Source organism: Rhinopithecus roxellana, chromosome 14, assembly GCF_007565055.1.
Source record: "Rhinopithecus roxellana isolate Shanxi Qingling chromosome 14, ASM756505v1, whole genome shotgun sequence".
Lineage (NCBI taxonomy): Eukaryota > Metazoa > Chordata > Mammalia > Primates > Cercopithecidae > Rhinopithecus > Rhinopithecus roxellana.
In genome coordinates this window covers 44,255,881-44,277,294 of record NC_044562.1, presented here as the reverse complement: position 1 = coordinate 44,277,294, position 21,414 = coordinate 44,255,881, and the positions used below count along the sequence as shown (strand labels likewise).

Here is a 21,414-nt window from a genome sequence, read left to right as displayed (position 1 = left end):
CATGTTGGTGTGCTGCACCCATTAACTTGTTATTTACATTAGGTATCTCTCCTAATGCTATCCCTCCCCACACCCCACCCCAACACTATAGGCCCCGTTGTGTGATGTTCCCCTTCCCGTGTCCAAGTGATCTCATTGTTCAATTCCAACCTATGAGTGAGAACATGCGGTGTTTGGTTTTCTGTTCTTGCGCTAGTTTGCTGAGAATGATAGTTTCCAGCTGCATCCATGTCCCCACAAAGGACACGAATTCATCCTTTTTTATGGCTGCATAGTATTCCATGGTGTATATATGCCACATTTTCTTTCTTTTTTTTTTAGAGAAAAATATTTTTAATGTAGAAAAGATGAATAGCTATAATGAAATACAACCCATTCCTGTACACAGTAAACTTACTGTTATAAGAACTGCTAATCCTTCTCCAGGTTCTTAGAATCTGGGTACAGCATTATAGAAAGTAACCACTCTATGAAAACATACACCCAAAACCCGCTGGGTAGAAATTGTGATAGATTAGGAAGACAAAACAAATTCAGAAGTAGCAGAGAATACTGCACACTTTCTTGGAAAATTTTTAATTGTTCAGTGCTTTCTGACAAGTTTCCCTAGCCCAATTTATCTCTTAGCTGTTCTCTGCTACCCAGTCCTGTCTTCTGACAATCATCATACAGGGAGGATCATCTGCCTTACAATGTAACATGTTTTCCCTAGCACTGCCACATTTTATCTGCCTTAAGAGAATGGCAACTAATGGCTTTCAACGAAGTCACCATGATTTAGAAAGTTTAAAACCACAAATTTTCCATGTGGTAAAACTTCTAATTACTAGCATTGCACATTCACCAGTCCGTTTAAAAGTTTGGTTTAAAAATGCATTAAATAGAGTTCAACTTAATATTCAGGAGAGGAAAAGGCACTTAATACTGCAATTTCCAGAAAATAATTTGTCTGTCTTCCTCTCCTGTGATGATACTGCTACACTGTTCATTCATCCATATACATGTCACAGCACCTGTGTGGCCCTGTGTTCTCTCACTGATTTTTGCTCCAAGGAGGTCCCAAACAAGCAGTTCACCAGACTGACTTCCAGATAAAACGGAATTTCCATCCCAGACAAAGCACCTCTGGGGCTCATCTGACGTCATGGAGGAGATGAGCATTCCTGTCTGCACATCAATGACATTAAGACAGCCATCTGCTCCTGTGCTGAGGACATGGCGGCTATCTGGGCTAAAAGCAGTGTCACATACAATCCCTGAATGGCATGGAATCTGGTGCATTAAGGTGGCCGTTGTGAGGTTCCAAATATTCACTGTGCCTTCTTTGGTGCTGGAAACGAACAGTGTGCTTGCAGGATTTAAACTGATTGTATCTACACAGACATCATGTTCCAGCTCAGCCAGCAAGTCAAAGTGGTATCTTTTGGTGCCTGGCATCTCCGCAGGAACACCAGACCACACCTTCACTGTACAGTCCCACGATGCAGAATATAGCCTGTTGTCATGCCAACAGATCTTACTAACAGCATCATCATGTCCCATTAATGTGTCCTGGCGTCTTCCAAATGCTACGGAATAAAAATAGACATTATTATCCCATGAAGAAGTTATGACAGTGGCATCTCCTGGTAAAAGTAAACAAGACGATAAAGCCATATTTGAAAATGATATGCTGCTTTGTAGCATTTTCGATTCTTTAGAAAACATCTTCAAAGTGGAATCTTGGGATGTTGTGAAGACTGAAGATCCATTGCGAGAGACTGTGATTCCAGTAACTGCTTCTTTGTGGATTTTATAGTGCTCATGTAACTGCAGTTTGGTGATGTTATTCCAGGCCAGTGTTTTGCTTTCTTCGGTCAGGTCTTCAAAAGACTCTTCACCTGGAGAGACTTGGGAATCTGCCATAGAAGCATTATAACTCGAGGTCTGGGACAAACTTTTAAATTTTGGGGTGATCCTTCGAGGATGTGGTGTCACAAATAGTTGTTTTGGTGTTTGCCCAAATTCCAAGATTTGTGTAAGCATGGCTACCTTCTCATCAGGATCCTGGATGCTGTTCAAGTCTACACCTCCTTCATAGGTCAGGGGATGAAATACATTATGGGCCCCAACTGCACCACTCCCTTTTTGTTTGTAGCCAAATATTAGATCAATCCACTCGTGAAGGTGTTCAGACACATAATTGCTTTCCAATGCATCTTTGCTCTTCTGGGGAAAGTCCTTGGGACTGGAGGCCCAAGGGGGAAGCTCCACATCATCAGCCATCTGTCCTCCTTGTCTGTTTCCCAAATCCAACTTCAGGCTGTTGACTAGAAAGCTCACATCATCACCATAGAATTCTGGAATTAACTCTTTAAAATCCATTGCACCATCCAGACAGTTTTTCCAAGTTTCTGCAATACTGTTGAACATTCTATCTGCATTATCAAATCTTCCATTCTGTAGGCTCAGCGTATACTCTGGTGCAATTCTAACAAGATAAAAAAGTACATAACCCGGGGAAGAGTAGTGACTCCCATACATGAACTTTGTTTGGTTCAGGCATTTCCTGGTATCGTGTCAGTAGCCTCTCCAGCCATTCCTTATTTAGGGCCCCCACTGGCTTACTAAGATCCCGGAAGGTTCCTGGATTTGACAAATCTAATTCTGAGCTGGAATAATCATGTATTGTCCATGGAAACCCAGGGTACTGGGAGAGGTCATTGCAGCTGCGGTCAGCCAGGTTGTTGAGGTGAAGGAGGTACTGATAGTTGGAAAGGTGTCCTCGCTGCCACTGCAGCATGTAGCTCTCAGTGTGCTCCGCCACATGGTGCTCTAGGTATGTGGCAATGTAAAAATAGAGATCATCCGGGCGCCTGTAGTCCCAGCTATACGGGAGGCTGAGGCAGGAGAATGGCTTGAACCTGGGAGTCAGAGCTTGCAGTGAGTGGAGATGGCGCCACTGCACTCCAGCCGTGGCGACAGAGCGAGACTCCGTCTCAAAAAAAAAAAAAAAAAAAAAAATAGAGATCATCTCTATCTTGAGGTTCCTAGAACTTTAGGTAGATGTTAGAACACAGATCGTCTTCTGTGCAAAATACTTCCAAGCCCAGAGGCATGAGTCCGTGTCTCCTTTTGTAGATGCGGCGAACATCTTGGAGTGTTATTTGGACCACAGGTTTCGGGTAGCCGTTGAGAGGCTGAAAATAGAGGTTTGTGTCCGTGATGCACACGGGTCCAGGATTAGTCACCAGAGGCGTCACCATTTCTGCTTTGCATTCCATGTGCAGCTTTTCAGAAATGTTTTGGAACCTGTTTTTGTCAAATGATGTTCTAGCCAAACGAGACTGCAAAATAGCTGTTATCATGGCGGTTTGGTCACCCAAATTGTCAAGGCAGGATGCTCTGTGAAGCTGAAGCAACGTCTCCACAACATCTTCCACTTTCCCGGGAACATCCAATTCAAAAACATATTCCATTTTGCCCCTTTCTATTTTATATGGTGCAACAACATTATGTTCTTTAATGAAATATACCTGACTGAAAATGAGTGAAATACTCCCAGATTTTTCCTTTGTGAAGTGTCTATTGGCTCCATTTTCTCCATGCTTTCCTGTTTTTATACAGTCTCTCAAAGGAATCTTGATGATGGGCTGGGATATTGCATCTGGTTCAAAAATCGCTGATTTTGAACATATTTTTAAGGATCCTCTGATTTTCCTTTCATGGTGACTGCACTTGTGCAAAATGTGATTGGCTCTATGCTGTTCAAAGTAGTACTCCTCCAAGTTAAGCAGCAGCAAGGAAATCCTCCCCAGCGAACGCCGGGGCTTGCGTGCCAGGCGCCAGGGTAAGGATCCGCGCCCCGACCCGGCGTGGCCTTCTGGGTGAGCTGCCCGCGGCCGCTGGGACTGCACTGCCGGCCGGCTCAGCGTGCTTCGGCTGCCGGGTGGGATCTGGCCTGGGCGGTCATCCGGTTCCTGTCCCCGGAGGGCTCTGGCCCAGCGTGCCACATTTTCTTAATGCAGTCTGTCACAGATGGACATTTGGGTTGATTCCAAGTCTTTGCTATTGTGAATAGTGCCGCAATAAACATACGTGTGCATGTGTCTTTATAGCAGCATGATTTATAATCCTTTGGGTATATACCCAGTAATTGGATGGCTGGGTCAAATGGTATTTCTAGTTCTAGATCCTTGAGGAATTGCCACACTGTCGTCCACGATGGTTGAACTAGTTTACAGTCCCACCAACAGTGTAAAAATGTTCCTGTTTCTCCACATTCTCTCCAACACCTGTTGTTTCCTGACTTTTTAATGATTGCCATTCTAACTGGTGTGAGATGGTATCTCATTGTGGTTTTGATTTGCATTTCTCTGATGGCGAATGATGATGAGCATTTTTTCATGTGTCTGTTGGCTATGTGAAGGTCTTCTTTTGAGAAGTGTCTGTTCATATCTTTTGTCCACTTTTTATGTTTTTTTTTCTTGTAAATTTGTTTGAGTTCTTTGTAGGTTCTGGATATTAGCCCTTTGTCGGATGAGTAGATTGCAAAAATTTTCTCCCATTCTGTAGGCTGCCTGTTCACTCTGATGGTAGTTTCTTTTGCTGTGCAGAAGCTCTTTAGTTTAATTAGATCCCATTTGTCAATTTTGCTTTTGTTGCCATTGCTTTTGGTGTTTTAGACATGAAGTCCTTGCCCATGCCTGTGTCCTGAATGGTATTACCTACGTTTTCTTCTAGGGTTTTTATGGTTTCAGGTCTAACATTTAAGTCTCTAATCCATCTTGAATTAATTTTCATATAAGGAGTGGATCCAGTTTCAGCTTTCTACTTAAGGTTAGCCAGTTTTCCCAGCACCATTTATTAAATGGGGAATCCTTTCCCCATTTCTTGTTTTTGTCAGGTTTGTCAAAGATCAGATGGCTGTAGATGTGTGGTATTATTTCTGAGGGCTCTGTTCTGTTCCATTGGTCTATATCTCTGTTTTAGTACCAGTACTATGCTGTTGTGGTTACCGTAGCCTTGTAGTATAGTTTGAAGTCAGGTAGCGTGATTCCTCTAGCTTTGTTCTTTTGGCTTAGGGTTGTCTTGGCAATGTGGGCTCTTTTTTGGTGCCATATGAACTTGACAACAGTTCTTTCCAATTCTGTGAAGAAAGCTGTTGGTAGCTTAATGGGGATGGCATTGAATCTATCAATTACCTTGGGCAGTATGGCCATTTTCACAATATTGATTCTTCCTATCCATGAGCATGGAATGTTCTTCCATTTGTTTGTGTCCTCTTATTTCACTGAGCAGTGGTTTGTATTTCTCCTTGAAGAGGTCCTTCACATCCCTTGTAAGTTGGATTCCTAGGTATTTTATTCCCTTTGAAGCTATTGTGAATGGGAGTTCATTCATGATTTGGCTGTCTGTCTGTTACTGGTGTATAAGAATGCTTGTGGTTTTTGCACATTGATTTTTGTATCCTGAGACGTTGCTGAAGTTGCTTATCAGCTTAAGGAGATTTTGGGCTGAGACAATGGGGTTTTCTAAATATACAATCATGTCATCTGCAAACAGAGACAGTTTGACCTCTTCTTTTCCTAATTGAATACGCTTTATTTCTTTCTCTTGCCTGATTGCCCTAGTCAGAACTTCCAACACTATGTTGAATAGGAGTGGTAAGAAGGGGCATCCCTGTCTTGTGCCAGTTTTCAAAGGGAATGCTTCCAGTTTTTGCCCATTCAGTATGATATTGGCTGTGGGTTGGTCATAAATAGCTTTTATTATTTTGAGATATGTTCCATCAATATCGAATTTATTGAGAGTTTTTAGCATGAAGGGCTGTTGAATTTTGTCAAAGGCCTTTTCTGCATCTATTGAGATAATCATGTGGTTTTTGTCTTTGCTTCTGTTTATATGCTGGATTACATTTATTGATTTGCATATGTTGAACTAGCCTTGCATCCCAGGGATGAAGCCCACTTGATCATGGTAGATAAGCTTTTGGATGTGCTGCTGGATTCGGTTTGCCAGTATTTTATTGAGGATTTTTGCATCGATGTTCATCAGGGATATTGGTCTAAAATTCTCTTTTTTTGTTTGTCTCTGCCAGGCTTTGGTATCAGAATGATGCTGGCCTCATAAAATGAATAAAGGAGGATTCCTTCTTTTGCTATTGATTGGAATAGTTTCAGAAGGAATGGTACCAACTCCTCCTTGTACCTCTGGTAGAATTCGGCTGTGACTCCGTCTGGTCCTGGACTTTTTTTGGTAGGTAGGCTATTAATTGTTGCCTCAATTTCAGAGCCTACTATTGGTCTATTCAGGGACTCAACTTCTTTCTGGTTTAGTCTTGGGAGAGTGTATGTGTCCAGGAATTTATCTATTTCTTCTAGGTTTTCTAGTTTATTTGCACAGAGGTGTTTATAATATTCTCTGACGGTAGTTTGTATGTCTGTGGGGTTGGTGGTGATATCCCCTTTGTCATTTTTTATTGTGTGTATTTGATTCTTCTCTCTTTTCTTGTTTATTACTCTTGCTAGCGGTCTATCAATTTTGTTGATCTTTTCAAAAAACCAACTCCTGGATTCATAGATTTTTGGAGGGTTTTTTGTGACTTTATCTCCTTCAGTTCTGCTCTGATCTTAGTTATTTCTTGCCTTCTGGTAGCTTTTGAATGTGTTTGCTCTTGCTTCTCTAGTTCTTTTAATTGTGATGTTAGGGTGTCAATTTTAGATCTTTCCTGCTTTCTCTTGTGGGCATTTAGTGTTTCCTTCTACACACTGCTTTAAATGTGTCCCAGAGATTCTGGTATGTTGTATCTTTGTTCTCATTGGTTTCAAAGAACATCTTTATTTCTGCCTTCATTTCGTTATGTACCCAGTAGTCATTCAGGAGCAGGTTGTTCAGTTTCCATGTAGTTGAGCGGTTTTGATTGAGTTTCTTAGTCCTGAGTTCTAGTTTGATTGCACTGTGGTCTGAGAGACAGTTTGTTGTAATTTCTGTTCTTTTACATTTGGTGAGGAATGCTTTACTTCTAACTATGTGGTCAGTTTTGGAATAAGTGCAATGTGGTGCTGAGAAGAATGTATACTCTGTTGATTTTGGGTGGAGAGTTCTGTAGATGTCTATTAGGTCTGCTTGGTGCAGAGATGAGTTCAATTCCTGGATATCCTTGTTACCTTTCTGTCTTGTTGATCTGTCTAATGTTGACAGTGGGGTGTTAAAGTCTCCCATTATTATTGTATGGGAGTCTAAGTCTCTTTGTAAGTCTCTAAGGACTTGGTTTATGAATCTGGGTGCTCCTGTATTGGGTGCATATATATTTAGGATAGTTAGCTCTTCTTGTTGAATTGATCCCTTTGCCATTATGTAATGTCCTTCTTTGTCTCTTTTGATCTTTGCTGGTTTAAAGTCTGTCTTATCAGAGACTAGGATTACAACCCCTGCCTTTTTTGTTTTTCCATTTGCTTGGTAGATCTTCCTCCATCCCTTTATTTTGTGCCTATATGTTTCTCTACATGTGAGATGGGTCTCCCGAATACAGCACACTGATGGGTCTTGACGCTTTTTCCAATTTGCCAGTCTGTGTCTTTTAATTGGACCATTTAGTCCATTTACATTTAAGGTTAATATTGTTATGTGTGAACTTGATCCTGTTAGTATGATATTAGCTGGTTATTTTGCTCGTTAGTTGATCCAGTTTCTTCCTAGCATCGATGGTCTTTACATTTTGGCATGTTTTTGCAATGACTGGTACCGGTTGTTCTTTTCCATGTTTAGTGCTTCCTTCAGGATCTCTTGTAGGGCAGGCCTGGTGGTGACAAAATCTCTAAGCATTTGCTTTTCTGTAAAGGATTTTATTTCTCCTTCACTTATGAAACTTAGTTTGGCTGGATATGAAATTCTGGGTTGAAAATTGTTTTCTTTAAGAATGTTGAATATTGGCCCCCACTGTCTTTTGGCTTGTAGAGTTTCTGGCGAGAGATCTGCTGTTAGTCTGATGGGCTTCCCTTTGTGGGTAACCTGACCTTTCTCTCTGGCTGCCCTTAACATTTTTTCCTTCATTTCAACTTTGGTGAATCTGACAATTATGTGTCTTGGAGTTGCTCTTCTCGAGGAGTACCTTTGTGGTGTTCTCTGTGTTTCCTGAGTTTGAATGTTGGCCTGCCTTGCTAGGTTGTTGAAGTTCTCCTGGATAATATCCTGCATAGTGTTTTCCAACTTGGTTGCATTCTACCTGTCACTTTCAGGCACACTGATCAGATGTGGATTTGGTCTTTTCACATAATCCTATATTTCTCGGAGGCTTTGTTCATTTCCTTTTACTCTTTTTTCTCTAAACTTCTCTTCTCTCTTCATTTCATTCATTTGATCTTCAGTCGCTGATACTCTTTCTTCCAGTTGATTGAGTCGGTTACTGAAACTTGTGCATTTGTCACGTAGTTCTCGTGTCATAGTTTTCATCTCTGTCACTTCATTTATGGACTTCTCTGCATTGATTAATCTAGTTATCCATTCTTCCATTCTTTCTTCAAGGTTTTCAGTTTCTTTGCACTGGGTATGTAGTTCCTCCTTTAGCTCTGAGAAGTTTGATCAACTGAAGCCTTCTTTTCTCAGTTCATCAAAGTCATTCTCCGTCCAGCTTTGTTCCATTGCTGGCGATGAGCTGCATTCCTTTGGAGGGGGAGATGCGCTCTGATTTTTTGAATTTCCAGCTTTTCTGCCCTGCTTTTTCCCCATCTTTGTGGTTTTACCTGCCTTTGGTCTTTGATGATGGTGACGTACTGATGTGGTTTTGGTGTGTGTGTCCTTTCTGTTTGTTAGTTTTCCTTTTGACAGTCAGGACCCTTCCTTTGACAGACCTTTGACAGCTGCAGGTCTGTTGGAGTTTGCTTGAGGTCCACTCCAGACCCTCTTTGTCTGGGCATCAGCAGCGGAGGCTGCAGAAGATCGAATATTGCTGAACAGCAGGTGTTGCTGTCTGATTCTTGCTCTGGAAGCTTTGTCTCAGAGGTGTACCCAGGCTTGCAAGGTGTGAGGTGTCAGTGTGCACCTAGTGGGGGATGTCTCCCATTTAGGCTATTCAGGGGTCAGGGACCCACTTGAGCAGGCAGTCTGTCTGTTCTCAGATCTCATCATCCATGCTGGGAGAACCACTGCTCTCTTCAAAGCTATCAGACAGGGACATTTACATCTGCAGAGGTTTCTGCTGCTTTTTGTTTAGCTATGCCCTGTCCCCAGAGGTGGAGTCTACAGAGGCAGGAAGGCTTCCTTGAGCTGCGGTGGGCTCCAGCCAGTTCGAGCTTCCTGGTGGCTTTGTTTACCTACTTAAGCCTCAGCAATGGTGGGCACCCCTCCCCCAGCCTGGCTGCCGCCTTGCAGTTAGATCTCAGACTGCTGTGCTAGCAATGAGGGAGGCTCTGTGGGCATGGGATCCTCCAGGCCAAGTGTGGGATATAATCTCCTGGTGTGCCGTTTGCTAAGACCCTTGGTAAAGCACAGTATTAGGGTGGGAGTTACGTGATTTTCCAGGTATTGTGTGTCTCAGTTTCCTTTGGCTAGGAAAAGGAATTCCCTTCCCCCTTGCGCTTCCCGGGTGAAGTGATGCCTCGCCCTGCTTCAGCTCTTGCTGGTTGGGCTGCACCCGCGGACCAGCACCAACTGTCCGACATGCCCCAGTGAGATGAACCCGGTACCTCAGTTGAAAATGCAGAAATCAGCCGTCTTCTGTGTCACTCACGCTGGGAGCTGGAGGCTGGGGCTGTTCCTGTTCGGCCATCTTGGGCGCCCCCTGAGTTTTAGATTCTTATAGTGAAAGGAAATTTTATCCTTTTGTCTTCAAGGTCTGCAGTCTATAGATTACCTTGAATTCATTACCAGTATTGAAATTCCATTTAATATGTTAAAAAATGCTTCCTCCCCAATCTATAGTCAGTTTTTAGTTATCTGTTTGAGGCAGTACTGCGTATGAATTTTCAAGCTCTCATTAGCAGTAGGAAGCCTCAGATTTACCTGTTTGGGCAAAAGGAAGCTTGAGAATTTCTAGAATTTACGTTCAGTTTTAGGAAGATAACTTTTACAGTACAATTTGAAATTTTCTTTCCATGTTAGGGAAGTCTTTAGGCAAGAAGATACCCCCAAGGCAGGAAGGTAGCAATTTGGTTTGCCTTTTATATTAATTTTAGAATGGTACATTTTCCTCTAATTTGAATTGGATTGCAGACAAGAGTGAACAGGGTGAAAGAGTGAATGGCACAGTTTTCCTATCTTTTTGAATTGGGTATTCATGGTAGACTTCGCATTTTACTGAAAATATGAATTCTTAGACTGTCAGATTTTCACATTTGTTTAAACAGATTTATCAAGCATTTAATATGACAGGAACTATACCGAGTACCCTCCTACTTCTGATCTTAAGTCATTATGTGAGGACAATTATCCTTCTTTTAGAAGGGAGGAAATTGATATTTAATAGAGAAATAAGCCTAAGAAAGAGCTGGTTAGTGACATGTCAGACATTTGGGCCTATATCTCAATTCTGCAAGTTCCTTAACTTTTACAAATCCAAATTTTTTTAAATTGTAACTTTAATTCCAGTTCACTGTAGAACATTTGAAGAATACAGAATATAAAAGGAGAAAATGAAAATAGCTATAATCTCAACCCCTGGAAATAGTATTTTTAGATGTTTTCTTCTAGTCTTTTTGACATATTTTACATTACTGGGAACAGTTATGTTCTTTCTTCCAGAAAGTAGGAAGCTTTCAGATTTACCTGTTTGGGCAAAAGAAAGCTTGAGAATTTCTCTCTAGAATTTACACTCAGTTTACACTCTAAAATTTACACTTTCTAGAATTTACACTCAAAAAGAATAAGACTGTGTGTATACCACCTTATTCTTTTTGTATTCTGTTGTATAAGCATTACCCCATGTTTTAAAAATAACTGTATTATTTTAACTAGCTGCATAGTATTCCAGCATGTAGATATACAACTATTTATTTAAATATTCCCTTATTTTTGAACATTTCAGTTGTTGTAATATGTCTAACTTTTTGGTTTAAAGTTTCTGTGTATCATAAAAAACTTAAATAAATCTACAAGCATAACAGAAACCAAGAAAAATGTTTGCCTCATATATAAGTGCTACCTTTTATGAGAATTTTAAATTACATGAGAAATTTCAATTTCATGTGAAGATAGCAGGGTACTAAGCTGTACACATTTTTTAATCCCTATGATGTTAATTATACACATGCTCAAATGCACAGGCAGAAAGACTGGAAGGAATTACATAAAAGTCTTAAGAGTTGCCTTCATCTCTCACCTAGATTGTTAAAATAGCTTCCTAACTGACCCCTTAATTCCACTTTTGCTTCCTTCTAGTCCATTTTTCACACAGCAGCCAGACCAATCCTTGAACTACAGAAATCATTTTAAGTCATTTCTCTGCACAGACCTTCCAGTGACTTTGTCACAGTGAAATCCATAGTCCTTGCCATTGCCTACAAAGTCTTACATATCTATGCCTCCCACTCCCCAACTTTTATTTTCTCTCTGATTTTAATCTTCTACCTCTGATCCCATGTTCCATTTCTCTAGCCACACTGGCTCCTTGGCTGTTCCTTCAAAGTGTCAAGCATGTTCTTTTCTTTTCCTGTTGCTATTCCTTCTGGAATGCTCTTTCTCAAGATACCTGCAGTATTTGTTGACTCACTTACTTGAAGTTTCTGCTTGAATATCATCTTATCAGAAAAATCTATAAATGCTATAATATTTATCATTCTTTTAAAAAAAGCATCATTCTATACTATATAATCTACATTATTTTTATTTTTAGCACTGACCTAGTGTACGTTTAATGGTTTGTCTCTACTCACTAGAAACTAAACTTCATGACCACAACTTTTTTTAGTTATTGCTGAATTCCCAGAAACCTCAACAGAGCAGGGCATGTAGTAGGCACTCAATAATTAATTGTTGAACAATAATGATTTTCTCTGAGTAGTAGAATTGTAGATAGTTTTAATTTAAAATTTTTATTATATTAAACAAATATTATATATATAAAACCTAAAACTTTAATACATCACAATTATTCTCTGGGAATTTACCCATTACTTCTGGGTTATCCAATTTATTGGCATACAATTGTTCATAGTATTATCTTAGGATCCTTTGTATTTCTGTGGTATCAGATATAATTTCTCCTCTTTAGTTTCTGATTTTATTTGAGTTTTTCTTTTTTCTACGTGTAGCTAAAGGTTTGCCAATTTTGCTTATTTTGTTAAAAAAAAAAAAAAACTCTTTTTAGTTTTGATTATCTTTTCCATTGTCTTTCTCGCCTCCATTTCATTTACTTCTGCTCTAATCTTTATCATTTCCTTCCTCCTGCTAACTTTAGCTTAGTTTGTTTTTCCTCTTCTAGTACCTTAAGGTGTAAAGTTAGGTTATTTATTTGAGATTTTTCTGTTTTCTTCATGTAGATGTTTATTACTATATACTTCTTTTTTTTTTTTTTTTTTTTTTTTTGACAGAGTTTCACTCTGTCGCTCAGGCTGGAGTGCAGTGCAGTGGCATGATCTTGGCTAACTGCAATCTCTGCCTCCCAGATTCAAGTGATTCTCCTGCCTCAGCCTCGCAAGTAGCTAGGATTACAGATGCGTGCCACCACACCTGGCTAATTCTTTTTGTATTTTTAGTAGAGATGGGGTTTTATCACTTTGGCCAGGCTGGTCTTGAACTCCTGGCCTCAAGTGATCTGCCCACCTTGGCCTCCCAAAGTGCTGGGATAACAGGCATGAGCCACTGTGCTCAGCCCTATATACTTACTTCTTAAGACTACTTTTGCTGCATCGAATAAGTTTTGACATGTGTTTTCATTTTGATTTATCTTAAGATACTTTCTGATTTCCTTTTGATTTCTTTGACTCGTTGGTTGTTCAGGAGCATGTAGTTTAATGTCCACATATTTGGGAATTTAAAAATATTTGTCCTGTTATTGATTTCTAGTTTCATACCATTGTGGTTGGTAAATATATTTGATATGATTTCAGTCTCCTTCAATTTGATAAAACTTGTGTTGTGGTCTAACATGCGCTCTGTCCTAAAGAATATTCCAGGTGTACTTTGGAATAATGTGTATTGTGTTACTATTAGATGGAATGTTCTATGTATGTCCCTTAGGTCCACTTGGTCTACAGTATAGTCCAAGTCCAGTGTTTCCTTATTCATTTTCTGTCTGGATGACCTATCTGTTCTTACAAGTGGGGTATTGAAGTCTCTCACCATTATTGTATTGCTGTCTGTCTTGCCCTTCAGATCTATTAATAGTTGCTTTATATATTTACGTGCTCGAATGTTGGGTGCATATATATTTACAGTTATAGTCTTTTGATGAATTAACCCCTTTTTCATTATATTAATTATCTTGTTTCTTTTTACAATTTTTTAATTTCAAGTCTATTTTGTCTGATAGTAGAATAGTCACACTACTTTCTTTTGGTTACCATTTGCATGTAATATGTATATTTTTTATCCCTTTTCTTTCAGTCTGTGTGTTCTCAAAGCTAGAGCAAGTCTCTTGTAGGCAGATTATTGTTGGGTCTTGTTTTAATAAAAAAATTCAGTGGCTGTCTTTTGATGGGATAATCTAATTTATTTACAATCAAGGTAATTATTGATAAAGACTTATTGTTTATCATAATTGTTTTCTGGCTGTTTTGTAGATGCTCTGTTTCTTTCTGTAGCTCTTGCTATCTTCCTTTGTGATTTGTTCATTTTCTGCAGTGGTTTGCTTTGATTTGTTTTTTCTTTATCTTTTTGGTATCTATTGTAAGTTTTTGCTTTGTGGTTACAATGAGGCTTACATGAAACATGTTATATTTATAATAGTCTATTTTAAACTGATAACTTTCATTGCATACAAAAACACTATGCTTTTACTTCTTCACCTCTACATTTTATGTTTTTGATGTCATAGTTTATACCTTTTTATATGATGAATCCATTAACAAGTTATTGTAATTATAGTTACTTTCAATATTTTTGTCTTTTAAGATTTCTTAATTTTATTAGGCAAAGAAGTCAACACTGATATGGTAAGCTGTAATAGTTACTGTAAAAAAACATTTGAATAATTAATGGTCATTTGTATGTTTCTTGTATGTATCAACATACATGAAATGATGAATACTAGTTTCAGTAGTGATAATTATGTGTCAAGGTGGTTTTTTTTTCAAGTATAAAACTGATTTCTGTAACACAGATCACATGTCTGTAATAAAGAAATATGTTTTGCTTTAATTTGTGCTTTGATAGGCTTCCTATGTATAAGGTCGTGTGTTATTGGATATATTCTGAATTTAGCTTAATTTCATTTAGTAATTTATCATTTGAAATTGATGGGGCAGACAACTAAATTGTATACTAAATATACAACTACAAGTGAAAGAGTTATTTAAATTACTTTAGAACAAACATTAAAAGCCCTATTTGCATAAAAGTCATGATAATTTGTAACACCTACTTTTTATAAAGGAAATCCTATAGAACAGGATGTGTGGTTTTAGGAACTAGTTTGATAGGCATTAAGGATAAGGGTTGCAGCCTTATATCAGCACTGGGTACAGTGTATTACTTGATTGCAGTTTGTTGTTTTGGCTTCACAGTATCACAAAAATCTTGATTCACAGATAGCAGTATTGTTGCCCTTACCCAAATACTTTCCTGAGAGTGCATATGGTCAGGCCAAATTACTATAAACCAACAGCTTCATGCAAAACTATACTTTCCTAATCATTTGTAGTATCATAAGAATTTGGAATGTGTTGAAAGATAGGGAAAAAAAGATTTTAAGATATATTCTCTTTTTCTCTTCTTTCTTTCTCTCTCTCTCCCCACCACCATCTCTAATTGTAAGAGACAAAGCATAACCATATTTTTTTGCTGATAATCAGTATTTAAAACTGGAATAAATTAAATTACTAATATGGTGCAATAAGTCACTTATTTAAATTCTCAATGAACACAATGACACAACTCTTAGGATATAAAACAAGGTGATATGTAGCATATGTAAACTTTTACAAGGGTATTTATAAGGACTATTTTGTAACTTATTCCTTGTACTAGAGATTGGCTGTTATTTGACATAAGCCAAACCTCAGTAACTATTTTCTTTTTAAGTACTATTCACATGTAAAGAAAAGACATAGTTTATTCCATGGATTTAAGTTAAGCTTTTAACATACTTCTCTAAAGGAAATTCCCTATGTGTTATTTCTCTCTATGGATTTACGTATTGATAAAAAGTTTATTTGACTTGTTGGACACTAGAAAATGTACATGAGGAAGAATTTTACTCCATCTGAGGAAATGTTGCATATTAGAAGGTGGAAGGAAAGGAGACTACTTAGGCTTATTACTTAGTGTCTTCAAATTTTACCATATGTATAGCCACATCTTGGTTGTAAGAATTGCAAGCAACACTTTGGGATTTTTGAAGTTTTATGGAACACACATAGCTGAGATGTGTTACTCTTCATACCATTTTATTAGGACCCATTTGAACATATGGTTATAATTATGTATTTGTTACTAATTTTGGAGGATGTATGTCGGTTTTTGAAGTTGAAGTGGAGGTGTATGCATTAAGATTACTGAATTTTGAAGGGGATTTCTAGATTTTACTGATCTCTTACTTTCCTAAAATTTTTCAAGCCACAGCTGTAATTTATTATTTGATTGTTAAGTGGTTTGTAGTAGCTATTCAAGTACTATGTAATGTCAAACACTATGCCAGTATTTATCTCATGATTCTAATCATATTTATGTGTGGTAGAAAAATAGTCAAATGTTTAATATAGAAATTTGACCAAATTTATAGTTTACTCTAGAAATGTGACTAAATTTATTGTATACAATATGAATTAGAAAAATTCAGGAAAGTTAAGTTTTTGGTTATTAGAAACATCTATCCTGTAGTTTCTTTAAAGGCTGATTTTTTTTAAAAGCATTAAGCAGTCATTCTTATTGTCTTTAATGACAATTCATTTTATCCCTTGGTTACCATTTTGCCTTATTTTCTCTGACTTATTTAGATTGATTAATTGCTTTAGCAAACATTGTTTAAAATTTTTAGTTTTCTAATATTTCTTAGAAAGCTCTCTTTGTTTTTTTCTACTCCTAGTTTTTTTTTTTTCTATAGTTACCTCAATTATTTCTTTTAATAATACAAACTGGTTGATTTACCCTTCCTTATGAACATAAGAATAGAAAATAAATATATAATTACTGGAATGTAATGTATATCCAGTTACAGCAACAATTGAACAATTTAATATAATTTTGCATGTTAAGGGAGCTTAGCGTGTACATTGTACTTTTTGTAAGTTGGTATACCACAGCATGTACATAATTACATATAATAAACCTTATTTGTTTTTTCAGTTGTTTTTGTTTGTTTTTCATAGAACCAATTCAGTTTTTTCTTGATAAAGAAACAATCTAACTGCTGTTATAATTAAATATGATAAATATTAAGATAGTTTGGATATGGCTGGGTGCAATGGCTCCACACCTATAATCCCAGCACCTTGGGAGGCCAAGGTAGGTGGATCACTTGAGGCCAGGAGTTCAAGACTAGCCTGGCCAACATGGTGAAACCCTTTCTCTACTAAAAATACAAAAATTAGCTGGGCATAGTGACTCACACCTATAATCCCAGCTACACGGGTGGCTGAGGCTGGAGAATTGCTTGAACCTGAGAGGCAGAGGCTGCAGGGAGCCAGGATCACAACACTACACTCCAGCCCGGGCAACAGAGTGAAACTCTTGTCTCAACAACAACAACAACAAAAAGATAGTTTGGACAAATGGTCACATATAGTAATTTATGAAGGCCAAGGACTTCATGAAGTTTATGTAAGCAACTCATAAACTGATCCATCATGTGATTTATTATTGTCTCTATACTTTTGATTAATTTATGAATCAGTCACATAGTTCATGGTAACATGTCATGGTTAACAAGTCAACATTTTACTGCATGTTAGGCAGAATTAAGCTTTATTAAATTTTGTGGTAAAATTAGTGTTTTTCGTCATTCTTTTGACGTGAAAAGTGACTTCCTATGTTTCTTCTCAAAACCTAAAAAGCAAACTAAGAATTTTCATTTGTCATAGTAGATTTCCAAAAGGACCAGAAAAACTGTTGTAACATAATTGCTTGGCTGAGGACACTGTAATGCAAAGCTGTATTTTATTTTAATTTTAAATCATCTGTACCTGAGCTAAAGAGAAAAAGGATCTACTGGGAGAAGATCTGATGCTTTGTTCATCTTGAATAAGCAAATATATATATTATGGTTTACATGTTTTTCCTCATGTATACATTAAAATATATAATCTCAAGAACGCTTTAAATGTACATGTTAATGAACTTCTTTTTCTAAACCTAATTTGACAAATGTCTTTAAGAAAAGAAAGCAACTAGAACACCTTTGACTCCTTTGATATTCTCCCTTAACTTTTCCTCTCCAAGTTGTGTAATTAAAAAAATATATAATGGCCAAATTAAAATATTTCCCACTGTTCTTTCTCTTCAATTCTTTAATGTTTTCATCAATATTGGTTTTGTAATTATTTTTGACTGTCACTTCCATAATTTACAGATTAAAACTTATCCAGATTTATTAAATTACTAGAATAGTCAGTTATTTTGCCCAAAACACTTTAATATATTATATTTTCTTTTATATACAAATCCCTCCTAAAACCATATGCTAAACATTTATTGTATTTACCAATTTTGATTACTTTGTCATGCTGTAGGGAAGTGATTACTGATAATTTATTATTAAAATATTGGCTTTCCTCACGGTTCTCTTGGATTAAATACATATGTCTATAGGTTAGCTGGAGCACTGATGAAAATAAATTGTAAGCTCAAACTTCATTATCATTTGTAGTTTAAACATAGTGAATTTGATACAGTGTTACCTCATAATTTTGATGCTCTTTGCAGTAAATTTGATATAGAACAGTTGCTAAAGAAACCCTGTTCAAATGTGTGACCATTTTTATGGAAAACATCTGGGGTAATTATAATTAGTTCAGGATGTGTACTGTTTAAAAATAATCTTGAATTCATGGAGAATGAAGCATATCTTTCCTTAATGAATAGAATAATCCAAATTAATGTGAAAAAAAAAAACCCTTTAAGTTATTGGTAGCTGTGCTTAGACTATGCTTTAGAATATTCCATACGGAAATGAGGAGTAACTTTTATGTAAAATGCCAAATTGGCACTTTACACCTGTTAGTGTGTTTCGTTTAGAACAGCTGTGTCTTTTATTATCAGTAAACAGATGCAGAAAGTAATGGAATGTTTTAAAGCAATATGTTAATCCTGTCTTCCACTACTGAACTGTCTCACAATATAGTGATTAAATATTGACCGTGCAGCTGTTACTTACAATTATAGAATTTCTTAGTTAATTTCTCCTTCCCAAGTCCAAATGCTTTAATATTTAGGGATCTAGTTTCTAATCTTAAAGTGTTTCATAATGTAGTTTATTTATTACAAATTGATTTCTGAAGACAAGTTATTTGAATACTACAGAGACAAATTCTGTTCTTAAAATTCTTATTAAATGTTTCTATGAATTGATGAATGTTCTTGGTAGGATAAACAATTTAAAACTTTTGTTTATTTTTCTTGACTTGTTCATGAATATGTAGATGATTATTGAATATAACAATTTTGTTTAAAACTACCAGCAGTAAGCTAAATAGGAAATTATGGCTCTTTCATCAGACATTTATGAACCAGAGTGTATAATACTTTCTTAGAATGATGAATATGCAAGTTATTTCAATTATAATAGCCCTTTTGCACTTTAATTATGTTTTAATTCTTATATTTACCTTGTCAGTGAAGATATTTAAAATGTTGCTTCATTAATTATATTTATTCTTAAGCTTGAGAAACAGTTCTATTAGCTAAGATTGTTATTAATATCTAACATGTATTATACTCCTGGTATATGAAAGGTATTGTGTGAAGCACTTTATTATAATATTCTTGCCCCATTTTATAGATGAGAAAATTGAGGCTTAGAGACATGAAGTAAATTGGCCCAAGTCTTACAGCTAGGAAGTAGTAGAGCCTGGATTTATACCCAGGTGTTTTCACTCTCAAACATCTTGTTCTTAACAACTTTATATTTTGCCTGCAGTTAGCATCTAATATCAACATTATACTGAGGGGAAATTATGTGCGAAGTAAATTTTGACTGTTCTTTTTTGAAGGCACATTGTTCACCACAATGTGATTATTAAATCATTTAATCAACTTGCCTAAAAAGAAAACGTAATTAAAACATGCATGGAAAGAGAGAGAGCTTCACTTCTTGGTATCTTCTCACACAATGTCTGTGTTGGTAGTTCACAGTCTACACTAGAACTGTTTTTTAACTTCCTTTATGATTTTACTCTCATTGTACTACTTCCTGAGACAACTCCAGCAATTTATTTGTTCTTCTTCGTAAAAATAGCCTTTGCTTCTCTGCTTTAAGATTTTTAAAAGAGCAGCATGATGTAGTTTTTACCTATGTTACATTATGTATGCATTAACCAGGCAGTGTCAGTTATTATGAAAACTTTTATTAAATGGCATTCCTCTATCAGGATAGTCATTACTACTTCAATATTCTTAGTTTGTTATATCATTTGTCATAGGATGTAACCCCATTTTATATATGAAAAAACTGGGACCTAGAGATACTAAGTAAATTGGCCAGGATCCCAGCTAGCAAATGATGTTTGTGTCAATTTGATTTTTTTTTTCTCAAAATAAAAAAATTTGAAATTTAAAGTGTACAACTAATCATTTTGTAGAGGGTTTTAAGACTTCAAATTTCACCAGATGGTTACTTAAATATAGTTTCCCTTGACACTGATGAGGATGCTTATAAGATTAACTAGGATCAGCAATGTCATGAGGTATTCCCGGGGGTAATTTAATATATATTAGAAATCCATTATAAGGTAATTCTTAAGGGGCATAATGTTCTTGGTTGCAAGCTGTCTAAAATATAAGCATAGATGTATCTTTGCATGCAGTAAGATGAAATTTCATGTTTATAACAGATTTTTAAATGAAAAATTTATTTTTGCTCAATTTAATTAGCTATTCTGTACTTATTCAGCATTATTGTTTATTTACATTTTTATTAGTGTCTCCATCAAAACCAGTTACCCAACACATAGAATATAAGATAAACAAGCTATCACTTTATAGTGTGTAGCATAGAGCTTTCCCAGGCAGATATAATTATTTGACTTTTGTTTTTGTTTTACATTTTTGAAGTATTTTAAAAAATAAAACTTTTTACTTTGGGATATTTGTAGATTTACATGCAACCATAAGTAATACGGAGAGATCTCATGTACTTTTCACCCAGTTCTCTTCAATGATAACATATTGCAAAACTATAGTTCAATATCATAGCCAGGACATTAATGTTAATATACTAAAGACACAGAACATTTTCATTGATCCATCATATGTTATACTTCTATAATTTTGTATAATTTTTTTTTTTTTTTTTTTTTTTTTTTTTTTTTTTTTTTTTTGGAGATGGAGCTGTCACCCAGCCTGGAGTGCAATGGCAGGATCTCAGCTCACTGCAACCTCCACCTCCCAGGTTCAAGCGATTCTCATGCCTCAGCCTCCTGAGTAGTTCAGACTACAGCCATGCAGCACCATGCCCAGCTAATTTCTGTATTTTTAGTAGAGATGGGATTTCACTATGTTGGCCAGGCTGGTCTGGAGCTCCTGGCCTCAAATGATCTGCCTGCCTCGGCCTCCCAAAGTGCTGGGATTACAGGTATAAGCCACTGCACCCAGCCTATACTTACATAATTTTCATATACCTGTACTACATTTCTATAATTTTGTCATTTCAAGAATGTTATATAAGATGCAATCATACAGAATGTAAACTTTTATGATTGGCTTCTTTTAAACTCATTTTAATTCTCTGAATTGTCATCCAAGTTATTAAAAATGTATCAGTAGTTCATTCTTTTTTACTCCTGGGTAGTATTCCTTGGTATGGATATACCACAGTTTGTTTAGTCATTTATCCATTGAAGGACATCTGAGTTATTTCCAAAACAGAGTAAAATCTGGTTTCATTCACAGTATAATTTATAGTTTTCCATTTTATTCTTCAGTTCATGATTGATTTTTTTTGTATGAGCTTTTAATTTTTTTATTGGAACAGGATTTGGGTGTGGGGATACTAAATGTGGCAGGGTTCAACAAATTTACATTTTATCAAAATAAGGTTCTTAAAGAATATAATGATAACATATACTTTAATTTTTATAGCACAAACCCTCATATTAATTGATGGTCACAGAAAAATATTGTAATGCT

The 21,414-nt window shown here is 36.5% G+C and overlaps 1 protein-coding gene across 1 annotated transcript; it reads right to left on the bottom strand.

Moving 5' to 3' along the window:
• Positions 1-637: 637 nt before the first annotated feature.
• LOC104667728 (protein FAN-like) lies at positions 638-3,952 on the bottom strand. Its single transcript, XM_010370267.2, is given in 4 exon segments — positions 638-2,532; positions 2,534-2,849; positions 3,016-3,892; positions 3,895-3,952. Coding segments are annotated over 4 exon segments (2,865 nt in total). The 3' UTR covers positions 638-918.
• Positions 3,953-21,414: the final 17,462 nt, after the last annotated feature.